Below are 23,969 nucleotides of genomic sequence, written 5' to 3' on the forward strand. Positions count from 1 at the left end.
AACAATAAATGCAACCATCCAAAAATGCGTTTGAAATTTTAGGCCCCAAAAAGAGACTGTGCTCATTAGTTTTGATAATTGTGAAGGGCAGTCTAAAAATCCTGATGATGAATTTTCTGCCTTGTGAGATATGTTAAAATCAACCTTGCTTTCATAAAAGTTGGCATTTAATTTTCCTCTATAAGAGTGATATGTAAATCAGCTCCCTATGTGATCCATAAGCATAAAGGTTTGAACTTCCCCCAAAATATTCATTTAAATTTATCAGTAGTGATGTTTTAGTAAATAAACCTTTCCTTATCTTTTTGACCCTTCAAAAATTCCTGACAACTTTCTTGCTACACACAGAAAACTGCATTCTTGTCGTCCTCCTCACATTAACTTTGGCCAAGGTGAGATCTTGATCTTAAACTCAGAGGAGCCAGGGCTTTTTCTACTGCTGCTGCTCAATTGTGGAATAATCTACACCTGAACACTAGAGAGACTACTGGACCGCCTGCTTTTTAGTTAGAGATGTAGTTTGATCATGTCTATTTTAACTGATTGCATTGTTTCATCTTTTTTTTTTTGTTCCTTTATCTTATGATACGTTTGTGTTTTTACAGTTTGTAGCTTTGTGCAGCACTTTGTTTCAGCTGCCACAGTTTTAAAGTGCTTCAATAGTAAAGTTGGCCTGGCAGTCTGAATGTTTGAGATGAGGAAATTGTTGCCTGTCGTAAATATCTAGCTTCATTATGAAACACAAAGAGATTAAATATTTCTGATGAAATGGATCCAGTAGTGGGATAGTTGACTGTGATAGTTGTCTGTGTTGCCTTGCAGCTTTTTGGCCTGTGGTTCAAATGTCAGCGGTGAATTTCTTGTGTTCTTCTCCAGTTACTTTGGTTTCCACTCACATATTAACAACACATGTGTCAAGTCAATTATTGATTTCTCATTGTGTATGAATGAGCAGCCTTTTGTCTCTGTGATGGAATATCCATCGGTCCAGGAAGTCGTGTTATCTCTGCCCTGGTTGAACTTTTAGAAACCTACAGTTTATTTGCAAAAGCATACACACCCCTTGTAGTTTTTTTTCTATTTTATCAGATACCAACCAGATACCAGTTGTACTATTTTATGTTCAGGTGCAGCACAAAATAGTGTATAATTGCATGGTAAAAGGAAGAAGATACCTGATTTTTCCCATCTACAAATCTGATCAGATTTGTGTACATTTGTAATCTGCCTTTGAGTCTGTATAGACACACATTGCAGTGCAAATAGTATATTTCTCTTTGTACATGGAGACAGATTTTTAACATTATTCTTTGCAAAACGGTTCAGATTCTGACTCGAGTCTCTTGCAGCTGTGTGATAGGTTGAACGCAGCTCTTTGGGATGCTTCACACTTCTCCAAAACTTTCTCCCTGCTGCGTCCCTCGGTCTTCACGATGCTGCTTATTCACTAATGTTCTCTTACCATCGTTTACAGTTAATACATTTTAGCTTTTAGACGAAAAATACGGGAAAAGTTTTAAGGGATATGAATACCTTTGCAAAGTACTGCAGTTATTTTATTTATTTATTTATTTTCAGGAACTCTCTAAATTCACCCCCAGCATAGTTTCCCAGTGGAAATATCTTGATGAACCATTTAGTTTTGCTTTCCTCTTCCTCTACAGCAGCTATGGGAACGTAACGAGGGCCGTACGCTGCTATTTTAGGTAAAAAGTGATATAGATGTGCTTGTCTGCGTAACAGTCGTTCCACTGAGATGTCAAAGCGATGTTTGGGGATATGTGGATGACAAAGCCAATGTGCTTGTTAGGACCAACTTTCTTCCCTAATATGCCAGTTGTGCACATCCTCTTTTCCAAGGTGAAACCCAAGTGCCTCGTTCCCAACAGTTTCTGGAGCCCAGACTACATGATCATCGGTGATAAACTGCTTCTGGTTTTCTCTCCGCTGCATTCTGCTCACAGCTTTGTGGACGTAAAAAGGACCGTGTTTTGCTTTAACTGTGTGAATTCTCTTAAAAACTACCCTATGTGCTTGCACGCATTTTTTTTGCTCATTTAACTTTTGTTGTTTCAGTGCTTATTTACGGCCTGTTAATAGAATAAATGTTGGTGTAGATTTCCAGTCATCCTAGACAAAAAAAAAAAACCCTAAACGTTTAAGTAGAAGGAAACTATAGAGTTCTCCTGTTGCTTAAAGATGTCCTACCTCCTACCCAAGCAGCGTTTTCAGTGCTGAACATGGGCTGAAAGAATCAGAATTATAAGTTGTGATCAGAATAATCATAGTAATAGGAACTTCAGGACGGTAAAGTCATTAATAGAGCCATTAACAGGATTAGTCAGTACACCTACGCACTTTTCAACCTCTGATTTTTGTGCCAGTAAATTTCCTTGACTTCCACTAAAATGACTGCAGATGGCTAAATTGTGGCAATATCCGAAATTTAAAGGACTATAGCATTTAAATTCACAATCAAAATAAGGATAGAGAGAACAGAAGAGGCATGAACTTGGAGTGAGGCACCTTCGCTCTGTCACAAGAAAACTGACGAAGGACTCGTTACTAAGATCCGAGGTGAAGCTGTAGCGCCGCCTCTCTGTGGAAGCCAAATTTGGGCGTCAGCAGGTGCAGGGCTGCGCACACTCCGATGCTGATGAAGAGAAATATCTTGTCGCTCTCGGATCACTCTCGAGCCTCTCCTTGGCCTTTGAATGTCCTCGTTTGGACCGAGAACCGAACTCTTAACAGTGCAAAAGGAAATCTTGTTGGATAAGTAGGTTTTTTCTACACCTTGGGTGTGTAAAAGGAAATAAAAAAGAAAGTTGCAGGAACTCTAAAGGAGATTTAGCAAAAAAAAAAAAATGTAATGAATAAAAACTCACAATCAAATCTTAAACAAGTTGATCAGGCTTGATAAATCTGATTGGGCTGAATTTATTTATCGGATTGGTTCATACTCTACTCAGAAGTCGCCCATTCTTATGCCATCATGTGCTGAGCACAAGGACAAAATAGGAGTTTAGGAAACTGTGTTCATGGTACATTACATGATGGATGACAAAAACGTCTGCATCATAATCCTCACATTAGAAAAGGGTTTAACAAGCTCTGAAACATCATCAGTGGGAAATAAAAAAGCAGACTAATGTCATCCTGAAGGCCTTCTACATAAAGTCTCACGGTGAAATGTCTGCATAAGGTCGTATTTCCAATGGTTCATGTCATTATACATGTAATTAATAATTACCAAAACCAGAGACTGGTTACACAGTTGTGCAATACAGAAAAGCGTGAATTGTCAATGGAAAAAGTTGAAAGGCAATCATTTAACTTCTTTACCAGGAAAGCTTAGCTTTAAAAAGACTGAGAAGCTTTGGTACATCACACCAAACACTCTCCTGAGGAGGTGAGTTTCCACCTGTTTTATGGAGGCAAACATTGTTCTGTACATTTGCTACATTTGTGTCATTTGCTAGTTTTCAAAATGTTTTACTATTATCACTGAGAGCTTTTCTCTTTGATTTTAAATGATTACCCTAAAAACGGATCCATCCGTCTGACATTCAGCCCGTAATGGAGACTGCCATCGGTGTGCTGGTGCCCCAGTTCAAGGCGTACGCTGGTAGAGATGGTTCCTCTGACACGCTGAGCAGGGACGAGTTTCAAAAACTGGTCAAGTCAGAGCTCTCCAGCTTCGTGAAGGTAGCAGAGGAGCAGTGACAAACCGAGGTTCTGCTGAGATGTAACGGTTTCATGCAGCTGCTTTGTAAAGTCTGATGTGATCTGCTTAACTTCAAATGTTTCCCCTAAAAGGCTGAGGTTTTGTAGTGGATCAAGAATAGCTAAAAAGTCGAGTCAGGATGGCACATGTTTAAGATGCTGCCCCTGCCTCTCAGTAAACTCAGAGTTTGACTAGACCACTCCAAAACATACATCTTGTGTTTTCTGAGCCGTTCAGAGGTTAACTTATTGTTCGCAAACTGATGTCTGGATATTCTGCTTTAGGATTTTTTTTTTTTTTTTTTTTACTGGAGAGCAGGATGTATTGTTCTGTGAATTGCAACAAGTCGTTTCAGGTCAGACATAGAGGAAAACACAGCCTCCACAAAGTTTCCCTTTTGTCTTGTCAGACCACAGAATATTTTCTCAAAAGTGTTGAGGATCCTCAAGGTAGTTTTCAGCAATTGTGAGAGAGGCCTTTGATAAGCCAGGGGCGGATATTGGTGGCTTTTACCTTGGAGCTTTTCCATGAATTGTTGAGTCTTTTTCTTATTAATGTTGATGAACACTGACCTTAAATAAAGAAAATGATGTCTTAGTGCTTTAGATGCTGTTTGGGTTATTTAATGATGTTTGAAATGAGTCGTTGTAACTTTTGCCAGAAGGTTCACTGTTGTTCCACATTTTCTCCATTTGTTGGAAATGGACCTCAGTGTGATTTGTTGAGATCTTTGTGCCTACTTCATTTTGTTCTACAGCAAACAAGTGATTTGTTGACTCTGCAAATTGGATAATTGGATAATTCTGTGTTTGACGGAACAGAAAGTTTTTGGGTTTGAAGAAGGGAGCGATGACTTTTCACCGTGGTTCGGGTAAACAAAAATGTTTTGAAACAAGTAGGCATGATTAAAAGCAAAAGCAGAAGAATTCATGAAGGTGCAAATGATCTCTGTAGTCCAAAACAACAACCTTAAAAAGCTTTCCCAGCCAGCACTGCTTCTTGATACTTTTAGAGATTTTTCTTAAACATATTGATGAAAAATGTGTGTGTTCTCTTAATTCTTTGTGTTTTTGTTTGTGAGCTGACTAGATATTCAGAAGCATTGACACCATGTTTGTTCTCATGTTTTGAGTTTTCTGGTTTCTGGCAGTGAGCTCTGGATAAAGTCGATCATAAGACTTCTTCTTCCCCTGCGGCTGCATCTCGTCTGTGTGTTTTGAACGCCACGATTACCGTCACATTTGAGAAGTTACATTGTATTTCGGCTTCATCCTTCAAGACACGTGTCCATGCCCATGTATGTTGAACGTCAACTTTGCAGTTTAATCAAATGAAACACATGAGAGGAAGATTGTGTGCATAACAGTTATTTCATGGTGGGGAAGTCAAGCCTTAATGGGCGTCATCTGACTGCTGTGGTCGTCATCAATTGCGTGAATCCCAGCCATGACATTCCATGCAGCGTTGCACGGTTTCAACGAAAGGAAAAAAAAAAATTCTTATGTATATAAAAAAAAAAAAACAAGCAAAAACAATGAATTTCAAGCTGAAAGAACTGGCGTCGCTCTCCTGCAGGCACTCGTGCTGTAAGACTTTCTGTTCCTTTCGCTTTGCATTCCTAACAAGAATGCCCACTGACAGAAAGTAGCTCTTTGTGAGGCCTAACAGAGGATACAGGGCTGCCTTTTCCAAGTGTGGAAAATTCCATGAGTTTCCTCTGCGTGCAAAGCTGAGATCATCCACAGCAGCCACACGGTGGTGACAGAGCCAGGGAGTCCTGTGCCAATCCAACTCTGCTGATGCAGCATGTTTAAAGGCTTTTCTCCTCCTGATTGCCTGTGCCAGTGGCATCGCCTTACCTCTAACACTTTGTCCACTTGTGAGGTTTTTTTTTTTTTTTTTTTACAAGGTCATCTGTTGGCTGTCAAGGTTGTGCTTTGTAGTGTCTCACACATGTATTTTCCTGTTTTTCCTGCAGAATGCTGGCGACCCTGCTGCCATTGACCAGCTCATGAGCTCATTGGATAAGAACAATGATGGAGAGCTAAGCTTCCTGGAGTTCTGGCAGCTGATTGGGCATCTTGCGAGCAAGCGTGGGGGGCTCAGCCAATAGAGTGCCCTTAAATACTTTTTTTTTTTAAAGTCTAATGTGTGCTACTGAACTTTCTGTGTGCCATGGAAGAAAAGGGAAATCCTCCAAAATGGAAATCACCTCAGCCAGTTTCCTCCACTTAAGAGGCCAGTGAGTTTACTGACTGCACTAACAAAAGAAACCGTTTAAATTTACTCAGTAAAATTGATTTTTGACATTTTGCAAAGCATTTTAGGGGTAAATCCTTATTGGTATCTTGGTGTTGAAAATATGTAAAGCTGCCAGCTAAAACTTTTTTAAAAACATAGCTTAAGAGTTAATAAAACTCTAAAGATTAAGATAATTGTGTGTGGTTTGTCCTCCCACATTAAAAGAAACAAACAAAAAAAGAAATGTTTTGTGGTCAAGGTATAAAATGTCACTCAAATTGTGTCACCAAACTAAAACTGAATACAAACTTTTAAAGACTCAAAGTTAAACTCACCTTGCTAGTATGTTCGACTTTTAATTTGAAACCTAGATTACAACAAACTGAAAATTCTTACTTCAGTACAAAAACATTGTTGGCCACAATTTGCACTATTACGAAGCGGATATATATAAAACATTCCATGTGAACATATCAGTCTTTCTTCTCTCTGCAGGAGATTTGACAAGTGAGAATATGTTTGAGTAAAGTAACATCTTGTGTTAAATTTAAATCAAAATGTTTGGCTGGGATTTGTTGCAAAAAACAAACAGGCTACTTCTTAGCCATAGTGAACATTGGATTCACAAATGTATCTGATTTAAAAAAGAAAATGCATAGCTTTATTGGTTGATGTTTATTATTACCCTCCAAAATCTATCAGAAGGCGTAACACGTTACGATGCCACTTTTTTATATAGGGGTTGAAATGATTTTGAGATCTTATTTGAGTTATATGATTTAGTTCAATGTAAAAGGGACACTTTACAGTTTTCTATGTGGAAGTCTGGACTGTATTGACCAAATTTGGTTCAAACTCTTACATGTAGATGTATTACAACTCAACTGGGTCATTGACTCTTTCAGATACAACTTATTTGAATTTGAACCTGTCTGTGTTTCATTTGTGAAAACAGGAACAGCCTACAGATTGAGGCCCAAGTGAGAAACATGAAACGGTCAAGTCTTCCCTCTCTGTCTGCGTACTAGTTGACAGAAGGAGGGCGGGCATGGGCCGGCTACTGAGACAAGTCTCAGTTGTACCAGAACCAGCCTTTGCCATTTCCCAACACACTCACACACTCACTCCCAGCTACATGTGCTCACAAGCAGGTCATTAAAGCTACTGGGGTGGGAAAGCATTGTCTGAAAAAGCCCTGTGTGAGCGCTCTTGGCTCTGTTGGTTCCTGGAAAACATCACCTCCCTCTCTGCCTATCCAGGACTGAGAGGTGTGGTGGTGACGGAATGAGACAAGGACTTCATGTTTGAAACTAGAAAAAACAATTCAATTAAATAAATAATGGGGGGAAAAAAAACAAAAAACGCCTGTTTATGTAGGTCGGTTTATTCCGAGTTTCAGGGTGTGGCTCGAACATCTGGAACAACTCAAACATGCGCGCGCACTTGGTTTTTACATATAAATAGATATGCAATGATAAAAAAAAAATACATAAATTGTTTTGGATTTATAGGGCAGAGAATATTCCGTGAGTTATACTAGTTTTTTTTCTTCTTTTTTTTAACGAAAGTGTTGCTTGAAACAAGAGTTCGAGCTTCGCCTCTTTCCACATTCCTCCTCTCTCAGGCACACGCCCTGTGACAACGAAAAAAAAAAAAAAAAAAAAAAAAGAAAAGTTGGCTGGAGTGGAGGTTAAATCACGGAAAAGATATGCGCTGTTGGTTAATCTGGTGAGGAGGATCTGGAAGAAGGAAAGAGAGCAGCTGCTGAGAGTTTCTGTTCACTTCTTGTTTCCTGCGCTTTAGGTGAGTCCTGTTTTCTTTTGGAGCTTTCACGCCGCGCAAAGCTTTTTCTAATTAAAGCAGCTTTAAGATTCCAGGCTGCTTTTTTTTTTTCTCTTAAAAACTCAAGAAGACCATCTTCCTTGGGAGTGTCTGTTGTGGTGAGCGCCCGGGTTTGTTTTCCCCTCGTTAGTAATTCAACTCCAATCCCTTTTACACTTCCACAGAAACCGGACTCTCCACTCACCCTTTCTTATTTATTTATTTGCCGCCTGTGTGTGTCACTTCTTCCTCCAATCGCTTGACAAATTGTCAAGATTAGTTTGAGACTTAAACGAGAGACACCGTGCACCGTTACCGCTATGCGCAGCAGCTTTATCAGAACCGTGTTTTTTTTTTTCCTTTTCCTTTTTGGCACACGTGCGCCCAGTTCCTAAAACGCTCATATGGTCTTCGGTCTAGATCCGTGTAGTCTCTTATCAGCATGAATTATTTAGTTTTTGATAAGATAGAAACTCGTATAGCCCGGGTCTGGTGTAGTTAATGACGCGGAGGAGGCCAGTGACCTGACTGCTGACGGGGACGAGGTGGGGCGGTCACACCTTAATGAAACAAACCCGAACTGGGTGGAGCGGATCAGTCTCTGGGATTGATAATCCTCCCCCCCCCCCCCCCCCCCCACAAAAAAAAAAGAAATGTTGCGGAGGTTCTGTGGGTGTTCTGTTGAAGATCTTCAGAGATATCCGAAAAAAATAAAATAAAATAAAAACATTTCATTCAGCTTAGCTTAGCCCATTAAGTGTGGCTGCTAAATAATAAGACGCACAAGATGGACCTACATGAATCATTGAACCGGTTTGAACATGGCAGCTCTTATGTACACATTAAGTCATCACCTGCTGCACCTTCATGCCAGTGTCTGTTGATGAGCGTCTAATGTGACACTGTAATACATCAATCAAGAAACAATAAATCAGCTCAGACTGCTTACATGAATGTAACCTGAGCCTTTTCAGAATAACACCTTACTTGTGAGAATTTTATTGCCTTGCATCTTATTTCACACGTTCTAAGTACAAATGTAAGGAGTCATCTACTCATTATAATATAATAGAGCTTTGGAAACGCAAGTCGGCACAATTGATGTGAATTGGAGTTGCACAATATATCAAATCCCAGTCACATGTATATTTGGCCAACATGCTCACAACAAGTAGACGTCGTCATTAAGGAGAAGAAGTGAAGGAGTCAGGAAAATTTGGAGTTAATTCAAAATTTAGCAATATATTTTTGTAAAATTGCAAACCGTTAATGTGACTTATATATAGCAAGAGTCAATACTGTGAATTGTTTGATGCAAACATGTCCTTGTGTGAAAATATAATTTCCCGCCACACCTAATTACTTCATTTTACCGTGGCAAATCTGTTGTTAGGTGTTAAGCGAAGCTAGCAACGATTCGGTCACATCACTGTGAAGGCGTTTTGGCCCACTGCTTATTGCAGATTTGTACCAATTCAGCCATTTTGGAGGGTTTTCTAGTCTCCTTAAGGTCCAACATCTGCCTTTAAATTAGGTCTGAACTTTGGTTACTCCTAAATGTTTATTTTGTTTATTAGAGCCATTCAGAGGTGGACTTGCTGGTGTGCTTCAGATCATTGCCCTTGTACATTGAACACAAACTCAGTGCCAAAAATGCTCCTTCAGGATTGTTTGGTAGGGAGCAAAAGTCTTTGAGAAATCAATTACAGCAACTACCAAAGGCTATATTGATGCAGATATTAAAATTAGAGGATGTATATTTTTGTCTGTTCTTCAATTCTATCTCTCTCAAATAAATTGAGTGTAGGAAAACGTGTATATTTGCAGTCTGAATTCACATGAGGACCAACATAGACTGTGAATCTCTGAACTAACATGTGCTGCAAATGTCCACTAAGAAAACACAAATGAGTCAAACTCCCCCTAAACAGAATCATTGGGACAAATAAAACAAAGAGCCCAGCTTCACACAAGCATTCATTCCACATGAGTCATTCTGATCTTCACACTCTGAATCGGAGCGAACATGCGCCGAGGGGAACCTCCGAAATATCCCCTTATGCGTTTAGAACAAACCCTGACCATTGCAGGTCACTTCCCAGAGTTTCCTCTCTTTCTTTCTTTTTTTTTTTTTCTTTCTGTCATCCTGCCGCCTCGACTCAGAACGTCTTGCTGTTCAATTTTTTTTCCCCGTCGTGCTGAAAAGCGACGCTGACGGGTGGCAGTGTGCCGGGACGGTTTCGTTTGCACCAATGCTGATACGCACACTCCAGTGTGCAGTCATCTTTGCTGTTTGGTTTGTGAAGGATGTAAGGAAGGTGTTGGGACATTCATAGCAGCTTATTAAATAACAATGAGCAGCATGCTGATGATAGATGTTAACTTGCTGGTTGGTTAGCTGTGCGCGCGTTGTATGTCGAGGTGAAACCAAACCCAGGGTTTGGTTGCTGCCTCTCGCTCACCTGCTAATTAGGTTAATGCAGCAGAAGTCCAAGCTGACCTTCTAATGATATGCATGTGTGTGTGTGTGTGTGTTATTGTCTATTTGTGTATGTGTGTATCAATGTAGGTTTAGTGTAAGTTTTAAGGTGTGGCATCTGTTGTCAGATAGAGGATCTAGCAGCTTCTACAGTTACTCCCAACGCCGTCGCCCCAGGAATCCGTCACCGTCACTCATGCCGCGGCCTCTGGGCAGTTTCCGATACACACTGGAAATCCTGCAGAGCAGCCTCACTCCGCTCTGCTGATACCGATCAACTCGACTCAAGTGTCTCCAGCATTTTTCCAGGCTGGTGTTGTGCAAGAATTAGCTTGAGGCTTATTTTACAAGGACTAAAAGTATAGTAATGCTCATAGTTTACCACTTAAAAAAAAAAAAAGCCTTAACTGAGTTAACTGTCCTGAAATGAACTGGCTTGCATTTACAAAAAAAACAACAATAAAACAAAACCCTGGAGGGAAACCTGTCACAGATTAAGACAGGTGGAGGTTAATGTTTCAGTAATGACACTAAACTTATAGACGGAGACAAACATATTGCTACTCTTGTATGTATGAAAGGGGTCGTGTTTACTAAAAAAAAAAAAATCAACATATCTCTCATTAAGACCCAACAAGTTTGACTTTGTTGGGTTAAAAGCAAAAGCCATTAAGTGAAATTTTAACCAGAAATATTGTCGTCCTTCACGAATGCAGTAATTAAAACACGTTTGAAGCTGAGCAGTTGGCATTAAGTTATTCTTAAGGTGCTTTCATAAGGCAGGAAGTCTTTCTAATCAACTATCCAATATAAAAACTCGGTGCCGTGCTAAACAACATGCAGTATTACAACATTGCCATTTTTGCAGTTTCTATTTGGGAATCTGCTTGTAAGCAACAGGAAATGAAGCCTTGTGTGTAATGATGATTACTGTCAAACAAGCCGTTCTAAGGCTAAGACATGGCCACAGATCGTATTTATCATCATCATTACTGATGATGATGTTGTCGTTTCAGTCAGATCCCATACTCCTCCATGCAAGACATCAGAAGTTTATGGCTTCGGTTTGGTTGTTGTTTTCTAAAGTTGCTCGAGTCGACTTCACCAATTGATTGCAGCTGTGAGCAGCTCTTTTTTCTTCTGTTGCTCAGTATTTGTGAAGGAAACCCCCACATCAACATTAAACCTAACAGTCAAGCCTATTTTTAACAGAAATACGCTAAGATGTCAACAAATTATCTAAAAAAAAAACAAGCCAAGTCACAACTTAAATAATCATGTTTAGACTTTTGGGTTTTTAATCAAATTGTGGAGGTTTACCAAAAAGTTGTGTGAGCTTCAGCAGTTATGTGTGTAATATTTTTTAAATAAAGGAGTTGTTTTTATAGACGGATAAGATTAAATTTTGGCCTGCATGACAATGTTGGAAAAACAAACAGCCTGGAATTCTCTGCAAGACGTTTATCCTATACATATTTCAACCTTTGATTGAAATACTTAACAGAAAAATCCACTTTTTGAGTCGTAATGCAACATCCGGAAAAAGTTCATATGCATTTCTCCTCAAAAGATGATACCAATTTCCCTGTTGACGACCTGAAAGGCTGATCTGCAGATAACAGCAAAAAAAATAATAAAAAATTATAATTCCATCTCATTAGTTTCACTGACGTTTCTTTATGTTTATTTGCACCTTGTGGGTGAACCACACGATGTTTTGGGTCACCTTCATAAATTAACACCAGCGACGCGCCATCTGTAATACGAGACAGATTTGTGCCCCTGCTTGCTTCTGTAGGATATCGTTTTTAACTTCACTGGTAAAGTTCACAGAGGTCCAAGCGTACCTTTTTATTTGCCGTCAGCAGTCTTTCAGAAATATTCTCATTACTGCCTTCATTTGTGCACAGTGTTGTGAAACGGGAGCTACTGTTTCCAGCTGCTATTAGTCACTGTGGTGAGGGGCGGGACGGCGCACAGGTGTTGGTAATAATTTGCTCTGCTCAGGTGTCCCAGAAAACCACAGCGGTGCAACATAAAGATCCTGATCTTGTAGGAGATGGATGAGGTTTCATCATAGTTACCTTAATTAGAGACGCCCATTCTTTTAGCGCAGTGACATGATGGAATTGACATTTTTGTGTTCAAAACGGTTAAAATTTGGGTCAAAATCATATCTGTTATAGCTCAGCAGCTTCCTGGAGAGCTTGGTATCCAAGGATTGGTTTAGATTCCTTCAAATAGAGCAATGCACCGTGTTTGTGTTCAGGTCGTTTGCTTGACCACTTGAGTGATGTTTCATGGTTCGTACATGACCAGGGTGAGTCACGTCTTGCCGCAGCAGACGGGTATTAGGGAGGAGTAATCTGAACTTTCAGAGCCTCGAGTGTTTTTTATATTTAAGATCAAATATCTGCTGCCAGAGATCATAGCTTTACCTTCACGGACTCCCACTTCACTCCACTCATTGTTTTCTTCTCTGTGCTGACATAATTTGTGTTTCCCATCTTTCTTATGTAAAGCAAAGCTTAGCTGCGACACAGTTATGCAACCTTGTTTTGTTTTATATTCTTGTAACGTTTTCTGTTAGTTATAAGTGCTTAAGAATGTGCACACGTTATGAAGAAATGTTGCGTAACTGTACAGAATAAAAAGTGAAATCAGCTGTTTGACATCTTGCCGTTCTGCCAGCATGTCTGTCATTTGATTCTCTTTTTTTTTCTTATTTGAGTCTATTGATTTTTCTTTTTATTTCACTTCTCACCTGATGTTTTTTAAATGAAAACTTACTTTAATGAAGGTGAGAAATTAAACATTTTCAGCTCTAACAGGACGAACACAATCAGTACAGCAAAACCTTTTCTGAATCTTGTCACATATTTCTTTGGTGATATCACAACAGACCAACACAAGGTTGTGCATATTCTGAAGTGTAAAGAAAATGCTTGGATTTCAAATACTTTTTTTTTTTTTTTTTTTTTACATAAAAATATGAAAGTGTGTGTGGGATGCCTTTTTCATCCAGTCTGCATGAGTCCATTTTGGTCGTTCACTGCAATTACAGCTGCATATCTTTTGTCTACCAGTTTTGCACGTCTAGTTTCCCATTTCTATGTAGGAGATGGATGAGATTTCAAAGTAGGTCAGTCACATTCAAAGTAGGCCTTTGCAAAAATCAATTATTAAGTCATCCAGTGACAGATTCTCAACTGGATCTGGGTTGGGCCTTAGGGAAGAACAGCTGTATTTATGTGTATTATAGCTATTTATTCATGCAGCTGCCGAGTACAACAGGTTGCAGTGGATTTTATTTGGAGGCAACACAGAAAGGGGTTTCTTACTTGCAAAAATGTTTAATAACTATGTGAAATTAACTATTCTGCACTTCTTGGTGTCGGTTTGTCTCATAAAATCCAGTGAAATACACATTTATCATTACAATGTGGCAATATGCAAAAAAAAAAGACACTGTAAAAATAACCTCTTTTAATTAAATTCCCAAGATCTCCACTTAAAGGCATAATGTTTGAGAGTCTGGGAGTCTAAGATATGACCGCATCTTCCTTTGTCACTTCCCCACACTCAGCTGTCCTCCTCTGCCCTTGTCTTTCCTAATTTTAGAGATATGGAGTCAGCCATTAAGACCATAGTGACAACGTTTCTTAGTTCTGCCAAAGGGAAAGAGGGCCTCGACAGTAAAACCTTCCAGAAAATGGTCAAGAGCAAGCTCGGTGGCGTCATGGAGGTGAGACCACGTACAATCGGTTGCTCTTTTACGCATCGCAGCTGAACCCGTTTAACCCAGATTGTTTCTTTGTGTCCCACGTGGCAGGACACAAACAGTTCTTCTGCTGTCAAGGAGATGCAGCAGGGCCTGGACGCCGACAGCGACGGAAAAGTCAACTTCCAGGAATATCTCTCTCTGATTGGCTACATTGCCAACAGTATGAGTCAGAGCAAGAGTGAACCAACAGCAAACTCGTCATAGGAGCAGAGGTCCTCACAAGATCGTCAAACTAAAGCGCATCCTCTTCTTTCTAAAATGGAAACATTCCAGCCATTATGTGTACTTTTCTTCTTTATCAGAAGTCAACAGTCATTTTACTGAATTTCAAAGTTTTTTTTCAAAAAAGATTTATCTTCACAGTTTTATACATTAAAGTTCTCTCAGTTGGTCCTTTTGTATAACCGTTTAAAGAAAACATGAGTAACAAATAAACACTTTGTATTAAACTGGAGTGGAATGTAGTGTTTTATTTTTTATTTTTACACTATCTTTTCGGTAAAATTCTGTGAATTCGGTCAATTGCTTAATGAATGAATAAGTATCTTAACAAAATAATCGACGTGCTATGAATTAAATAAGAAATAAAAAAAGCGTTTGGTCCTTCATATGATAAACCACATCTACGTTTATAATATTTTAATCTCCCTGCCTGATGGAGCACATAACACCAGTTTTAAAGTCCCTACACTGGTTCCCTGTAGCTCAAAGAATAGACTTTAAAATACTGTTGTTAGTTTATAAATCACTGAACGGCTTAGCACCACAATACATTAAAGATCTGCTATTGCTGTACCAACCGTCTAGACCCCTCAGATCTTCTGGTTCTGGTCTGCTCTGCATCCCCAGAACCAGAACCAAACGAGGAGAAGCAGCATTCAGCTTCTATGCACCACAGATCTGGAACAAACTTCCAGAAAACTGTAAAACAGCTGAAACACAGAGTGCCTTTAAATCTCAACTTAAAATCCACCTGTTTAGAGTTGCTTATGGCTAAATTAGGGTTAGAGTGCGGGTTTTGATGTCTTCAATGTTTTTAATGTTTTTATCTTTACTTTTCATCTAGTTATTAACTTCTTTTTATTTCTCTTTCACACTGTCTATGTAAAGCCCCCTCGGAAAATGTTCCAGTTAAACAAATCTATATCTAGGGGTGTGAGAATCCTTGTTAAATGGCGTTTTAACTAAAACTCTGAGGTGTGAGACGTTTAACTGAAGTCCTACAAGGGTTGCGGGTTTTAATGTCTTTATCTTTAACCTTTTTTTTTTTTCTTAAAAAAAAATCTAATTGTCTTTCTGACTGTTTATTCACTGTCACATGCTGTTTTTACTTTAATTATGTAAAGCACTTTGAAATGCCTTGCTGCTGAAATGTGCTATACAAATAAAATTTGATTGATTGATTGATCTCCCAGCCTCATAATGAACAGGTTGATATTTGGCTACTAGGGGTGGGGGTGGGGGTGGGGGGGGGGGGGGGGGAAGAAAAACAGGAATAGAAAAGAAAAAAAGTTATTTCTTACCAAGACATCAGTCTAGTCTCTGTACTCTTGTCTTCTGAGAGATTATTTTTCTCTCACCACCTTGTATCTCATCTGACCAACACTCACATTTCTGGGTCAAATCCCAGCATCAGCTCCACGCTATGGTGTGATGGTGGGATATACGTCTCTTTTTTTTCCAGTATGTTTCCCAAACAACCAGTTGATAAATTACCTTTTCTGGCTATTATGGAGAAATGTTAACCCCAAGATGTCACTCTTTTCCACAGTCCTCTCATCCCTCACCATCCTGCTCACAGAAGGTGATGGGAACATAAACCTGCGTCCCTGTGAGGTTGCTGTATGCACTGTAGTTTCTCTCTCCGCATTGTCTGATGGGTAAAAATGCAGCGCTGCGTTCCTTCCCCTCTCCTTACCTGCCGCACTTGCTAAATATAGCTGTGAATTCCCTGACGAGCCGAACTCACCGGCCGTTAGATGCATGAAGTGCTGCAACCAGATCCTGACACACAGTATGCTTCCTATTGTGCCCCATCCTGCCTCTTTGCAACACTATCCACATATATGGCGTGTAGGAGCGTGCGCTCACACCATGTCGCCCCACTCACTGACACTATATACTTCAGCATAGACGCATACTAAGCAAGACGACGCTCTTACCGAAACCGCACAATCAAAGATAAATTTCAAGGCTTTTTAAAATAATAATAATAATAATAATAATAATAGCACCTCAGCAATAAATGTTTCAAACTTGCATGCGTTGCGGCTATCTTTAACACAGACACATGACGCGGGGAGGATTCGTGATCCGAACCGTTTTAAGAGTATGTTTCTGTTCCTGCTGAAGTGTGCCTGCAGCGCACTATTTGCAGAATGTTTCTGTTCCCGTTCAGAAGTGACTGTGGTTAAGCTTTTATTTTCATGCCGTTTGCTCAAACATAAAGCGCCTCGGAGTTTGGAGCATGAATGTGTTTGTTAAAGTATTCATGTGTGCTATGTCCTCTCTTTGTGCGAAGGTTTTGTATGGGGATTTCTCTGTATGGCTGCCAGGTGCAATGGCTCTGTTCACCAGCGCCGCACTAATCCAGCTGGATACTATATCAGGCATGACCCCCCCACCCCCCTCTCATCCCCCCACCTCTCATCCCCCCACCTCTTCTCCCCTTCTTCCTCTGCAAACACCTCGTCCACACAATCACCCAAACACAGAGGTTATGAAGTCATTTATCTTGATCTTGGCTCATTACTTAGCTTAGCACTCCCTTCTTTGCTTTGGCATGAAATTCAAATGGCTTGCACAACACAACAGGATAAACCACTGTGTTTATTGTAAATCATCAGAGAAAAAGTTGACAAGTCATCTGAAGACAAAAAGCCAACTGTGTTCAGAAAATCCTCTTGGACTATCAGGGGATCATAAACCAAAGTATAAATATTGCAAAAAAATAAAAAATATCCAGGTGACAACTTGGCATATTGAAACCAAGTTGTCACCTGCATGTGTTAAATTCACTGCTTGGACTAAGATCTGTTTCAACTCCAAATACAAATTCACTTAGTGTTATTTACATGTTCTCTATTAATTTTGGTGATTCTAACACACTGCTAATGAAAACCGCACAAAAAAAAAAGTCTAAAAATTTTTTGAATATTACCTAAGACCAATCAAAAGGAGATTTTTAACAGAAGTGTCAACCTGCTGGAACACTGAGTCCCAATGATGTGCAGCATCTGCTCCCAGGAACTCACGATTGCTTTGCATGACTTGCTGCACAAATGCGACGTGCCATCGAGGTGGTCAGCCTATATGGTTCTGTTGTGATCTGCAGGAAGTCCAGGTTTGTCAGCAGAGGGATGCATGAAACACTAGAAGGGTCCAAGTGACTGAATTGATCATGCACTTCAGAAAAACAATAAAAATTATGACATGGGACCTCAAGCTATCACTGATTGTGGAAACTTCACACTGGACCTTGATAGACTTTGATTATGTGTTTGAATGGAAAAAAGGATTTTGTACCACTTTTCAGTACTCCAGTGCTTTTTCACATCTGTTGTCCCTGGTTCAGAAATAGTGTAACAGAATGTGATGGGTTAAGTGCTGAAGCTCTTATGAGAAACTTTCATTTTGGATTTTCATAATCTGCAAAGCATAATTACAAACTCATCTAAAAAAATGAAACCATTTGATCTAAGAAACCTACATAATATGAGTTTTACTTTTCTTTAATAGCTTAAATAAGCACCTTTAAAAAAAAAAAAAATGATATTGTCATTTTCTGAAATGTATGTTTTCAGTATTTCTCTGAAAATGTCACGTCCAAGTAGCTCAGGAACAAGCAGCAGGTGGACCTTGAAGTGTGCGTGTCGATGACAGGTGTCTGCCGCGTAAACAGAGAAGTCGGAGTGGAGAAGATGCAACGAGGCAACAGGTGGAAGGAGGGAGAGAGGTGGAGGTGGTTTGGGTGGAGTAAATGGGTTGTATTTAAGGCGCCGTCGTCCAGAGCCTCCCTATCAGCCGCTGTCGCCTCCTCTGTCTGCACCTCGCCGTCAAGCCCGGAGCTTCATCTTCACTCAGGTAAGAACCAAAAGAAGGTCTCTGGCAGTAGAGATCTCCCTTCATATGACAAAAAAGTTCATTTTTAGAAATGCATTTTATGGATACAGTGCACTGTTTTTGTTTGATGCAAAGCAAAAACAAGCACACAATTAGCTTTCACCCCTTCCCCCCCCCCCCCTCCCCCATTTACTGAAAAGCCTGTAATCCTCATGTTATGGACAACAGTGTCTCCAAAGCTGCTGAAAAATTCTCCTCTATTCATCTCTGACGCTGCCGATTCACGCTTTCCCCAAAAAGAAAATGAGTCGGTAAGCCAAAAAAAAACGATGCAGGGGTCAGAACGAGTCTCTTACAGGTTAGAGGTGATGCAGGTCGGAGAAAGGCAAGACCTTACACACGTATCTGCTGTTTTGAGCTAAAGTAAAAGGCGGATCAGGTTGCCCCTGAGCGCATCTCTTCCTCTTGTTGTTTGGCCAGAGTTTGATTTCACCCATATCAACTGGCTCGCATGTTCAGCCACAAACTCTTAAGAGGTCCACACGCTGCAGCACAGCAGCATTGAGGACTGGTTTTTATCTTTACCAGGAAAACTGTCAGAAAGGAAACAGGTTGCCAGGTTGCTCTGGACGACGGCCCAACTCCTAGGTATTGTTTCCAACTCCTATCAGTTTATACTCAGTGACAAAATGCTTTTACTCCTCCATCAGCTTGGCTGTTTTTTTAAATCTCTCAGTAGGATTGAGAAAGCAAAGACCGCACCCTGCAGGCAGAAGCTTTAGCCACTTTTGACGTATTTTTTTTTCTTTCTACCCGAGAAAGCACCACTTAGACCATCTTTGCTACATCTCCAACCCATTAACCCTTTGTTCCCTTCCAGAATGTCTTTGCCCAACTCAGAGAATGCCTCCACCCTGGAGAACGCCATGCAGCTGATGATCCAGACCTTCCACAAATACTCTGGAAATGAGGGGGATAAATACACACTGAGCAGGGCTGAGCTCAAAGAGCTGCTCACCACGGAGCTCGGCACCTACCTGGGGGTAAGAAAGCACACCAAGATACACACACGCACACACCTACACGCATACATGCATATATTTCAGCTGAAAAGCAGTTAATGCATCTTTGACTCCCTTTTTCTCACAAATGCAGAATGCCCAGGACAAAGAGGCTGTGGATAAGGTCATGAAAGACCTCGATTCAAACAACGACGGAGAGGTCGATTTCACCGAGTTTGTCATCTTGGTGGGAGCTCTAACTGTGGCCTGCAACGACTTCTTCCTGGAGTTCAACGATAAGCCGGAGAAGAAGTGAGCGGCTCGTAGAAATCTGCTCTCGCAAACACAAAACCCCCTACGCTCCAGCGAGGAAATGGTAACAGACATCCTGTCATAAAGCTGCAGTGCAAAAACAACACAAAAACACACTGACCTGAGCTGTAATAGTTGCTGTTTATTTTGTTCTTTTTGTCTCATTGTGACTGTAAACGTGATTATATGATTTCTCATTTCATCTCCTGCGGTTCTTTGTCTGGAATTGCTTTTTGATACACCTTCGAGTTAAATGTTTCTTCCCCTGGAAAGAATAAACATTCATTTAAACCGTGCTCTGTCGGCTCTGGTTTATTGCAGCACGGAATAAAAAAGGAGAGCAAATAGACACCAGGGGGCAGCATTACTCCCTGGTTTATAAAAAAAAAAGCAATATAGTAGCAGAAGAGCTCAAACAGGTTTATACACAGATTTAAGACATATTTCTGTTGTCATACAAGAATGTGTATAGATACAGATGCATCATTGGCGCATTTTACCCTGTAATAGTATATTTCAACTTGTATTTTTGTTGTTGCGTTTGAAGTCATTACTGAGATTTTGAAAATGTTAATACAGAACCAATAAAGTGTAAATTAGAAGAAGCAGTCACTTGTTGTGGTTTGAGGGTTGATTAAAATGGTGAAAGGTTCATGTGTGTATCTATTCGTTTAAAGGGAGAGTGTGCAATAATGAATAGAGATGTATCCTGTCAATGTATAGTCACATTTTGAACTGAAGTCGCTTGATGATATAAGACTAGAACAGAAAAAATGAAAGGTACAGTTTACAGTGCCTTAAAACAGTTAAAGCTATTCAGACCTCTTGTTTTCTTTCTTTCTACAACCACCAACAATTATTGGGCTTCTATGCTACAGCCACACATGAAAGCTTTGTGTACATGTGTAAGAGTAAAGGACGACGACAAGAGCCACAGACGATTAATCTGAACCTACAACCTTTATTGGTCGGGTTAAGGTGAGCAGATTTCAGAGTCGGGAATGGGGGGGGGGAGGTGAAGGATAGTGGAGCATAATCATCAGAGAGGAAGTGAGTGGAAAAAGGAAGGAGAGCGAAAAGGTCAAGGGGAGCAAACAGAGAGTGGGCAGCGGCACTTTCTCTGGTGCAGAGCCATGCAGCCAACAGTATTCACGGGTCTCTGAAAGGCTTTTCACACTTGTATGAGATCTGAAAGGGATCCCCACGGGTGATCCCATCGTGGAGAGGCAGAGAGGGAGACGGCTCCCAGCGAGTGAAGCTGCAGACCTTGGCCACATGACTGCAGAAATCTGGAGAAACTCACAGACGACGACAATGACAGGGATGAAATAGCATTTTTTTGTGTGTTTTTAGTTCTTTTCCTTTAAAGTGAAACGTTGGGAGTCCTTTCTCTTTTCCGGTTTCCACTCAATTTTTTTAGGCATTTTCCACTTACGAGTGCAGTTGATCCTCTTGAGCTCCTTCTTTATTTCTTAAGATTTTAATTGCACATGTGATTGCAAAAGGTCCTTTTGCATCTTTCATGACCGTCTAAGACCCTGATAAGATTCTGGAAAAACTAAGACTAATTTCCAAACATTTGTGAGTTTGGAAGACCAAATATAAGGGGCTGGAGTTTGGCAGAGACTAATTGAAGGAGGGGTTGGAAGACGCACATTCTTTATGCTGCAACTCTCAGAGGTGATAATACAGAAGGGTGTTCACATTTACACATTAAAGCTCAGGCGTTGAGCGAGAGGATTAGAGATGCACCCGTCAGAATCATGTGGCGATTCCGATTTTCCGCTTTTGGAAATCTTGAAGTTGACTCTGATTTCTCCTTAGGAACAATTAAAGGATAATGGCACTGGAAATATTTTGCCATTAAATCTTCCTCATGAGATAACGCTACGGTGCAGTGATTTGTATCGAGGAAATAATGAAAGATGAAAGACAGCCTGAAATTAATTTGACTTTGTCTGGTAATAAATGAATTGGTGTGTCAAATCCAAATGTTTTTTTTGTTTTGTTTTGTTTATTGCACCAAGAACCCAGCAGGATGAGATCTGATCCAAACGACTAATTGTGTCACCAACAAGGTTTTACTATAATTTTAAAAACAGAAATATTAATGATTTTAAACTAGCTTAAGTATGCTATGGTAGCTTACATGACAAAACCAGCAGAATTAGCATGTAATCCTTAGAGAATCTATATCCTTAATCGGAGATTTCCAACTGCGTTCAGCATTCCTACTCTCTGCTGAAACTGTTGCTCTCCGGCTGCCTGAATTAACCTTCTCCAGATGTCAGGGACAACCCTGTTTATTCAAAATACCTTCTCAACATATCTGTGCTTCCTCTCACTATGATTTTAAGCGCCTTAACGATGCAATATTTAGGTAGCTTTGAGTACCTCCAGAGATGGCGTGTGTCCTGAACCGGAAAAATATCTGGATTTTCAAGTATCTGTCTGGTTTCTGGCTGGTTTGACTGATTCAGGTCACCGGCCGATTTTTTTTCTTTTCTTGGTGCATCTCTAATGAGGACAAAGGAGCTAAAAGACACTACGTCAGTCTGGTAAGGGCAACAACATTGAAGTAAACAGATGTGAAACCATGTCAACACGCATAATTATCCCAAAGCCTTTGAAAGTACCTCCATCAGTTTATCGATAATTCGATGTACACGTAGCTGTCTGCACAACCAACGAGTGCCTCCTTGTTACTTCATCTGGTTAAAAATAGAAATCACATTCCAGTGTCCAGCACGTTTACTGTTCTGTTGCAACATTTTGGCTCAGTTTAATCCACTTCTCAGGTCTCGTATGCAGCTGCGCCCTCTGGTACAGCAATCTGCAACACTTTAAGCAAAAAACAAAAAAACAAAAAAAAAAACACCCGAAAAAATGTCCATGCATGACTTTTCAGTAATATTGCCCCCTCGTTTTTCCTTTCACGTATATGCATCTCATTTATGTTTTCCTTTAATCTGCAACACGTCTAGTGTTAGCGTGCAACACGCAGGCTGTGCAGCAGTTTAAATCACATTCCTTTTTATAGCTATACAATCGTACAACACACTAAAATCTCTCTGTCATCAACAAACCTTTGCATGAACTGATATATAGAAGTATTAATTATTTACTCGATGCAATATGCTTGTGGCAGGCTGCTACGCTATGATAAAAAATACTGAATCGGTTCACTGACATAATGGATTTCTTGGGAGAAAAAAAAAAAAGCAAGACGCTCAATAAGAACCTTCCTTCCCTCTCTGATCCTCAGTATCAGCCAACGCTACTGTGGAGTCTCATCTGTGGCGGCGTTGCTGTGAAGCAGCCAGTGTGGTCTGGCTGGATGCGTCAAGGAGAAAATCTGCGTCCTCACTCCCTGAAAGGCCGAGGACGGGAACAAGGGTGGATCTTTACACTAGAGAGGGGAGGTCAGTCTGTTTTAATTCTCCAACAACAACAACAATAACAAAAATTGCAGGAAAAAGTGTGTCACTGTCTTTTACTTTATCCTCATACAAGAAAAATGGTTGTTTGTTGCAAAAATGTTATTATAAAGTCAATGGACAGGATAGCTCTTCGGTAGCATTTTTGATTCCAGTTCCATAGACACGATAAAACTAAGATCCCCAACCACCCCAAAGTACACACACACACACACACACACACACACACACACACACACACACACACGCACACACGCGCACACACACACACACACACACACACCCCCACACACACGCACACGCACACACACACACACACGCGCACACACCACCACACCTTTGTCGTTTGTCCTGCTGCTCTGATTGGTCAGGGCCGCTGTCTGTTGGCGGAAACAATCAGCCTGGCGTGTTGATGGTTTTCGCTGTGTAATTCTGGAAAAGGGGCTGCAGGAACATGCCCATCGTGCCAAACACGCAAACAAACACAAAGATCCAGAGAAAGAGGCGATCGATCACCATAGCAACGTACTTCCAGTCCTCGCTCACCTGTGGATCAGATAGGAAGGGGGAGGGTCCATATAAAGGGGTGTGAGGGAGAGGCCGGGGAGGGGGGGCAAACAGAAAGATAAATGTCAGCATTGTGCAGCGAGAAGATAAACGTGTCGCATATGTAGAGCATCACATGCTATGCTTTCCAGTTTTCAGTAACTTTATGTTTATATTCAAAATATAAAATATTAGCGTTCAATCTAAATTTGTGGCAAAGAAAGAAATGGAAAAAAGCAAAGAAAGCAAGAAAGAAAGAAGTAAGAAAGGAAGGAAGAGGAAGGAGGACAGAACATTTACAGTGAGATCCCTAAATATAAATATTTCCCTTTTTTGGCTTCCCTTCCGAAATGACAACTTGTCTAGAGGTCTGGGATCCTTCTCCTGCCGTATCTTTCACATCTTCAACTTCTATACACTCACCTACCACATTGCAATTTGATCCATTACATAAGTGCACCACATTTTACTCTGTGACCTTTATAATATACGGAAAGTGACTTCGCTCTTTTCTTTTTGACTTTTTTCCTTCTCTTTCCCCACTATTTCTCACTATTACATT

At 40.3% G+C, this 23,969-nt stretch overlaps 4 protein-coding genes across 5 annotated transcripts in view; 3 read left to right on the top strand and 1 right to left on the bottom strand.

Annotated features, from left to right (window-relative positions):
* The first annotated feature begins 74 nt into the window (after positions 1-74).
* LOC103478161 (protein S100-A11-like) lies at positions 75-7,488 on the top strand. Its single transcript, XM_008431713.2, has 2 exons — positions 75-3,705; positions 5,703-7,488. The coding sequence occupies exons 1-2, from the start codon at positions 3,577-3,579 to the stop codon at positions 5,835-5,837; spliced, it is 264 nt and encodes an 87-aa protein (XP_008429935.1). The 5' UTR covers positions 75-3,576; the 3' UTR covers positions 5,838-7,488.
* A 128-nt stretch (positions 7,489-7,616) lies between these two features.
* Positions 7,617-14,503, top strand: LOC103478159 (protein S100-A1). Its single transcript, XM_008431708.3, has 3 exons — positions 7,617-7,768; positions 13,887-14,010; positions 14,098-14,503. Exons 2-3 carry the CDS (start codon positions 13,891-13,893, stop codon positions 14,251-14,253), a joined length of 276 nt encoding a protein of 91 aa, XP_008429930.1. The 5' UTR covers positions 7,617-7,768; positions 13,887-13,890; the 3' UTR covers positions 14,254-14,503.
* A 2,287-nt stretch (positions 14,504-16,790) lies between these two features.
* s100t (S100 calcium binding protein T) lies at positions 16,791-19,720 on the top strand. Of its 2 annotated transcripts, none has more exons than XM_008431706.3 (3): positions 16,791-18,132; positions 18,992-19,154; positions 19,267-19,720. In XM_008431706.3, the coding sequence occupies exons 2-3, from the start codon at positions 18,993-18,995 to the stop codon at positions 19,426-19,428; spliced, it is 324 nt and encodes a 107-aa protein (XP_008429928.1). In that variant the 5' UTR covers positions 16,791-18,132; position 18,992; the 3' UTR covers positions 19,429-19,720. The 2 variants fall into 2 exon arrangements, with proteins under 2 accessions (XP_008429928.1, XP_008429929.1); XM_008431707.3 differs by lacking the exon at positions 16,791-18,132 and adding an exon at positions 18,294-18,759.
* Positions 19,721-20,365: 645 nt separating this feature from the next.
* Positions 20,366-23,969, bottom strand: part of chrnb2 (cholinergic receptor, nicotinic, beta 2) — a 38,372-nt gene continuing 34,768 nt past the window's right edge. The window contains exon 6 of the mRNA XM_008431704.3: positions 20,366-23,407. Coding sequence (XP_008429926.1) covers positions 23,258-23,407 — 150 coding nt within the window. The 3' untranslated portion in view covers positions 20,366-23,257. The remainder of the gene's footprint in view (positions 23,408-23,969) is intronic.

The sequence above is a fragment of the Poecilia reticulata genome, chromosome 16 (assembly GCF_904066995.2).
Source record: "Poecilia reticulata chromosome 16, P_reticulata-male-v2, whole genome shotgun sequence".
Classification (NCBI taxonomy): Eukaryota; Metazoa; Chordata; class Actinopteri; order Cyprinodontiformes; family Poeciliidae; genus Poecilia; species Poecilia reticulata.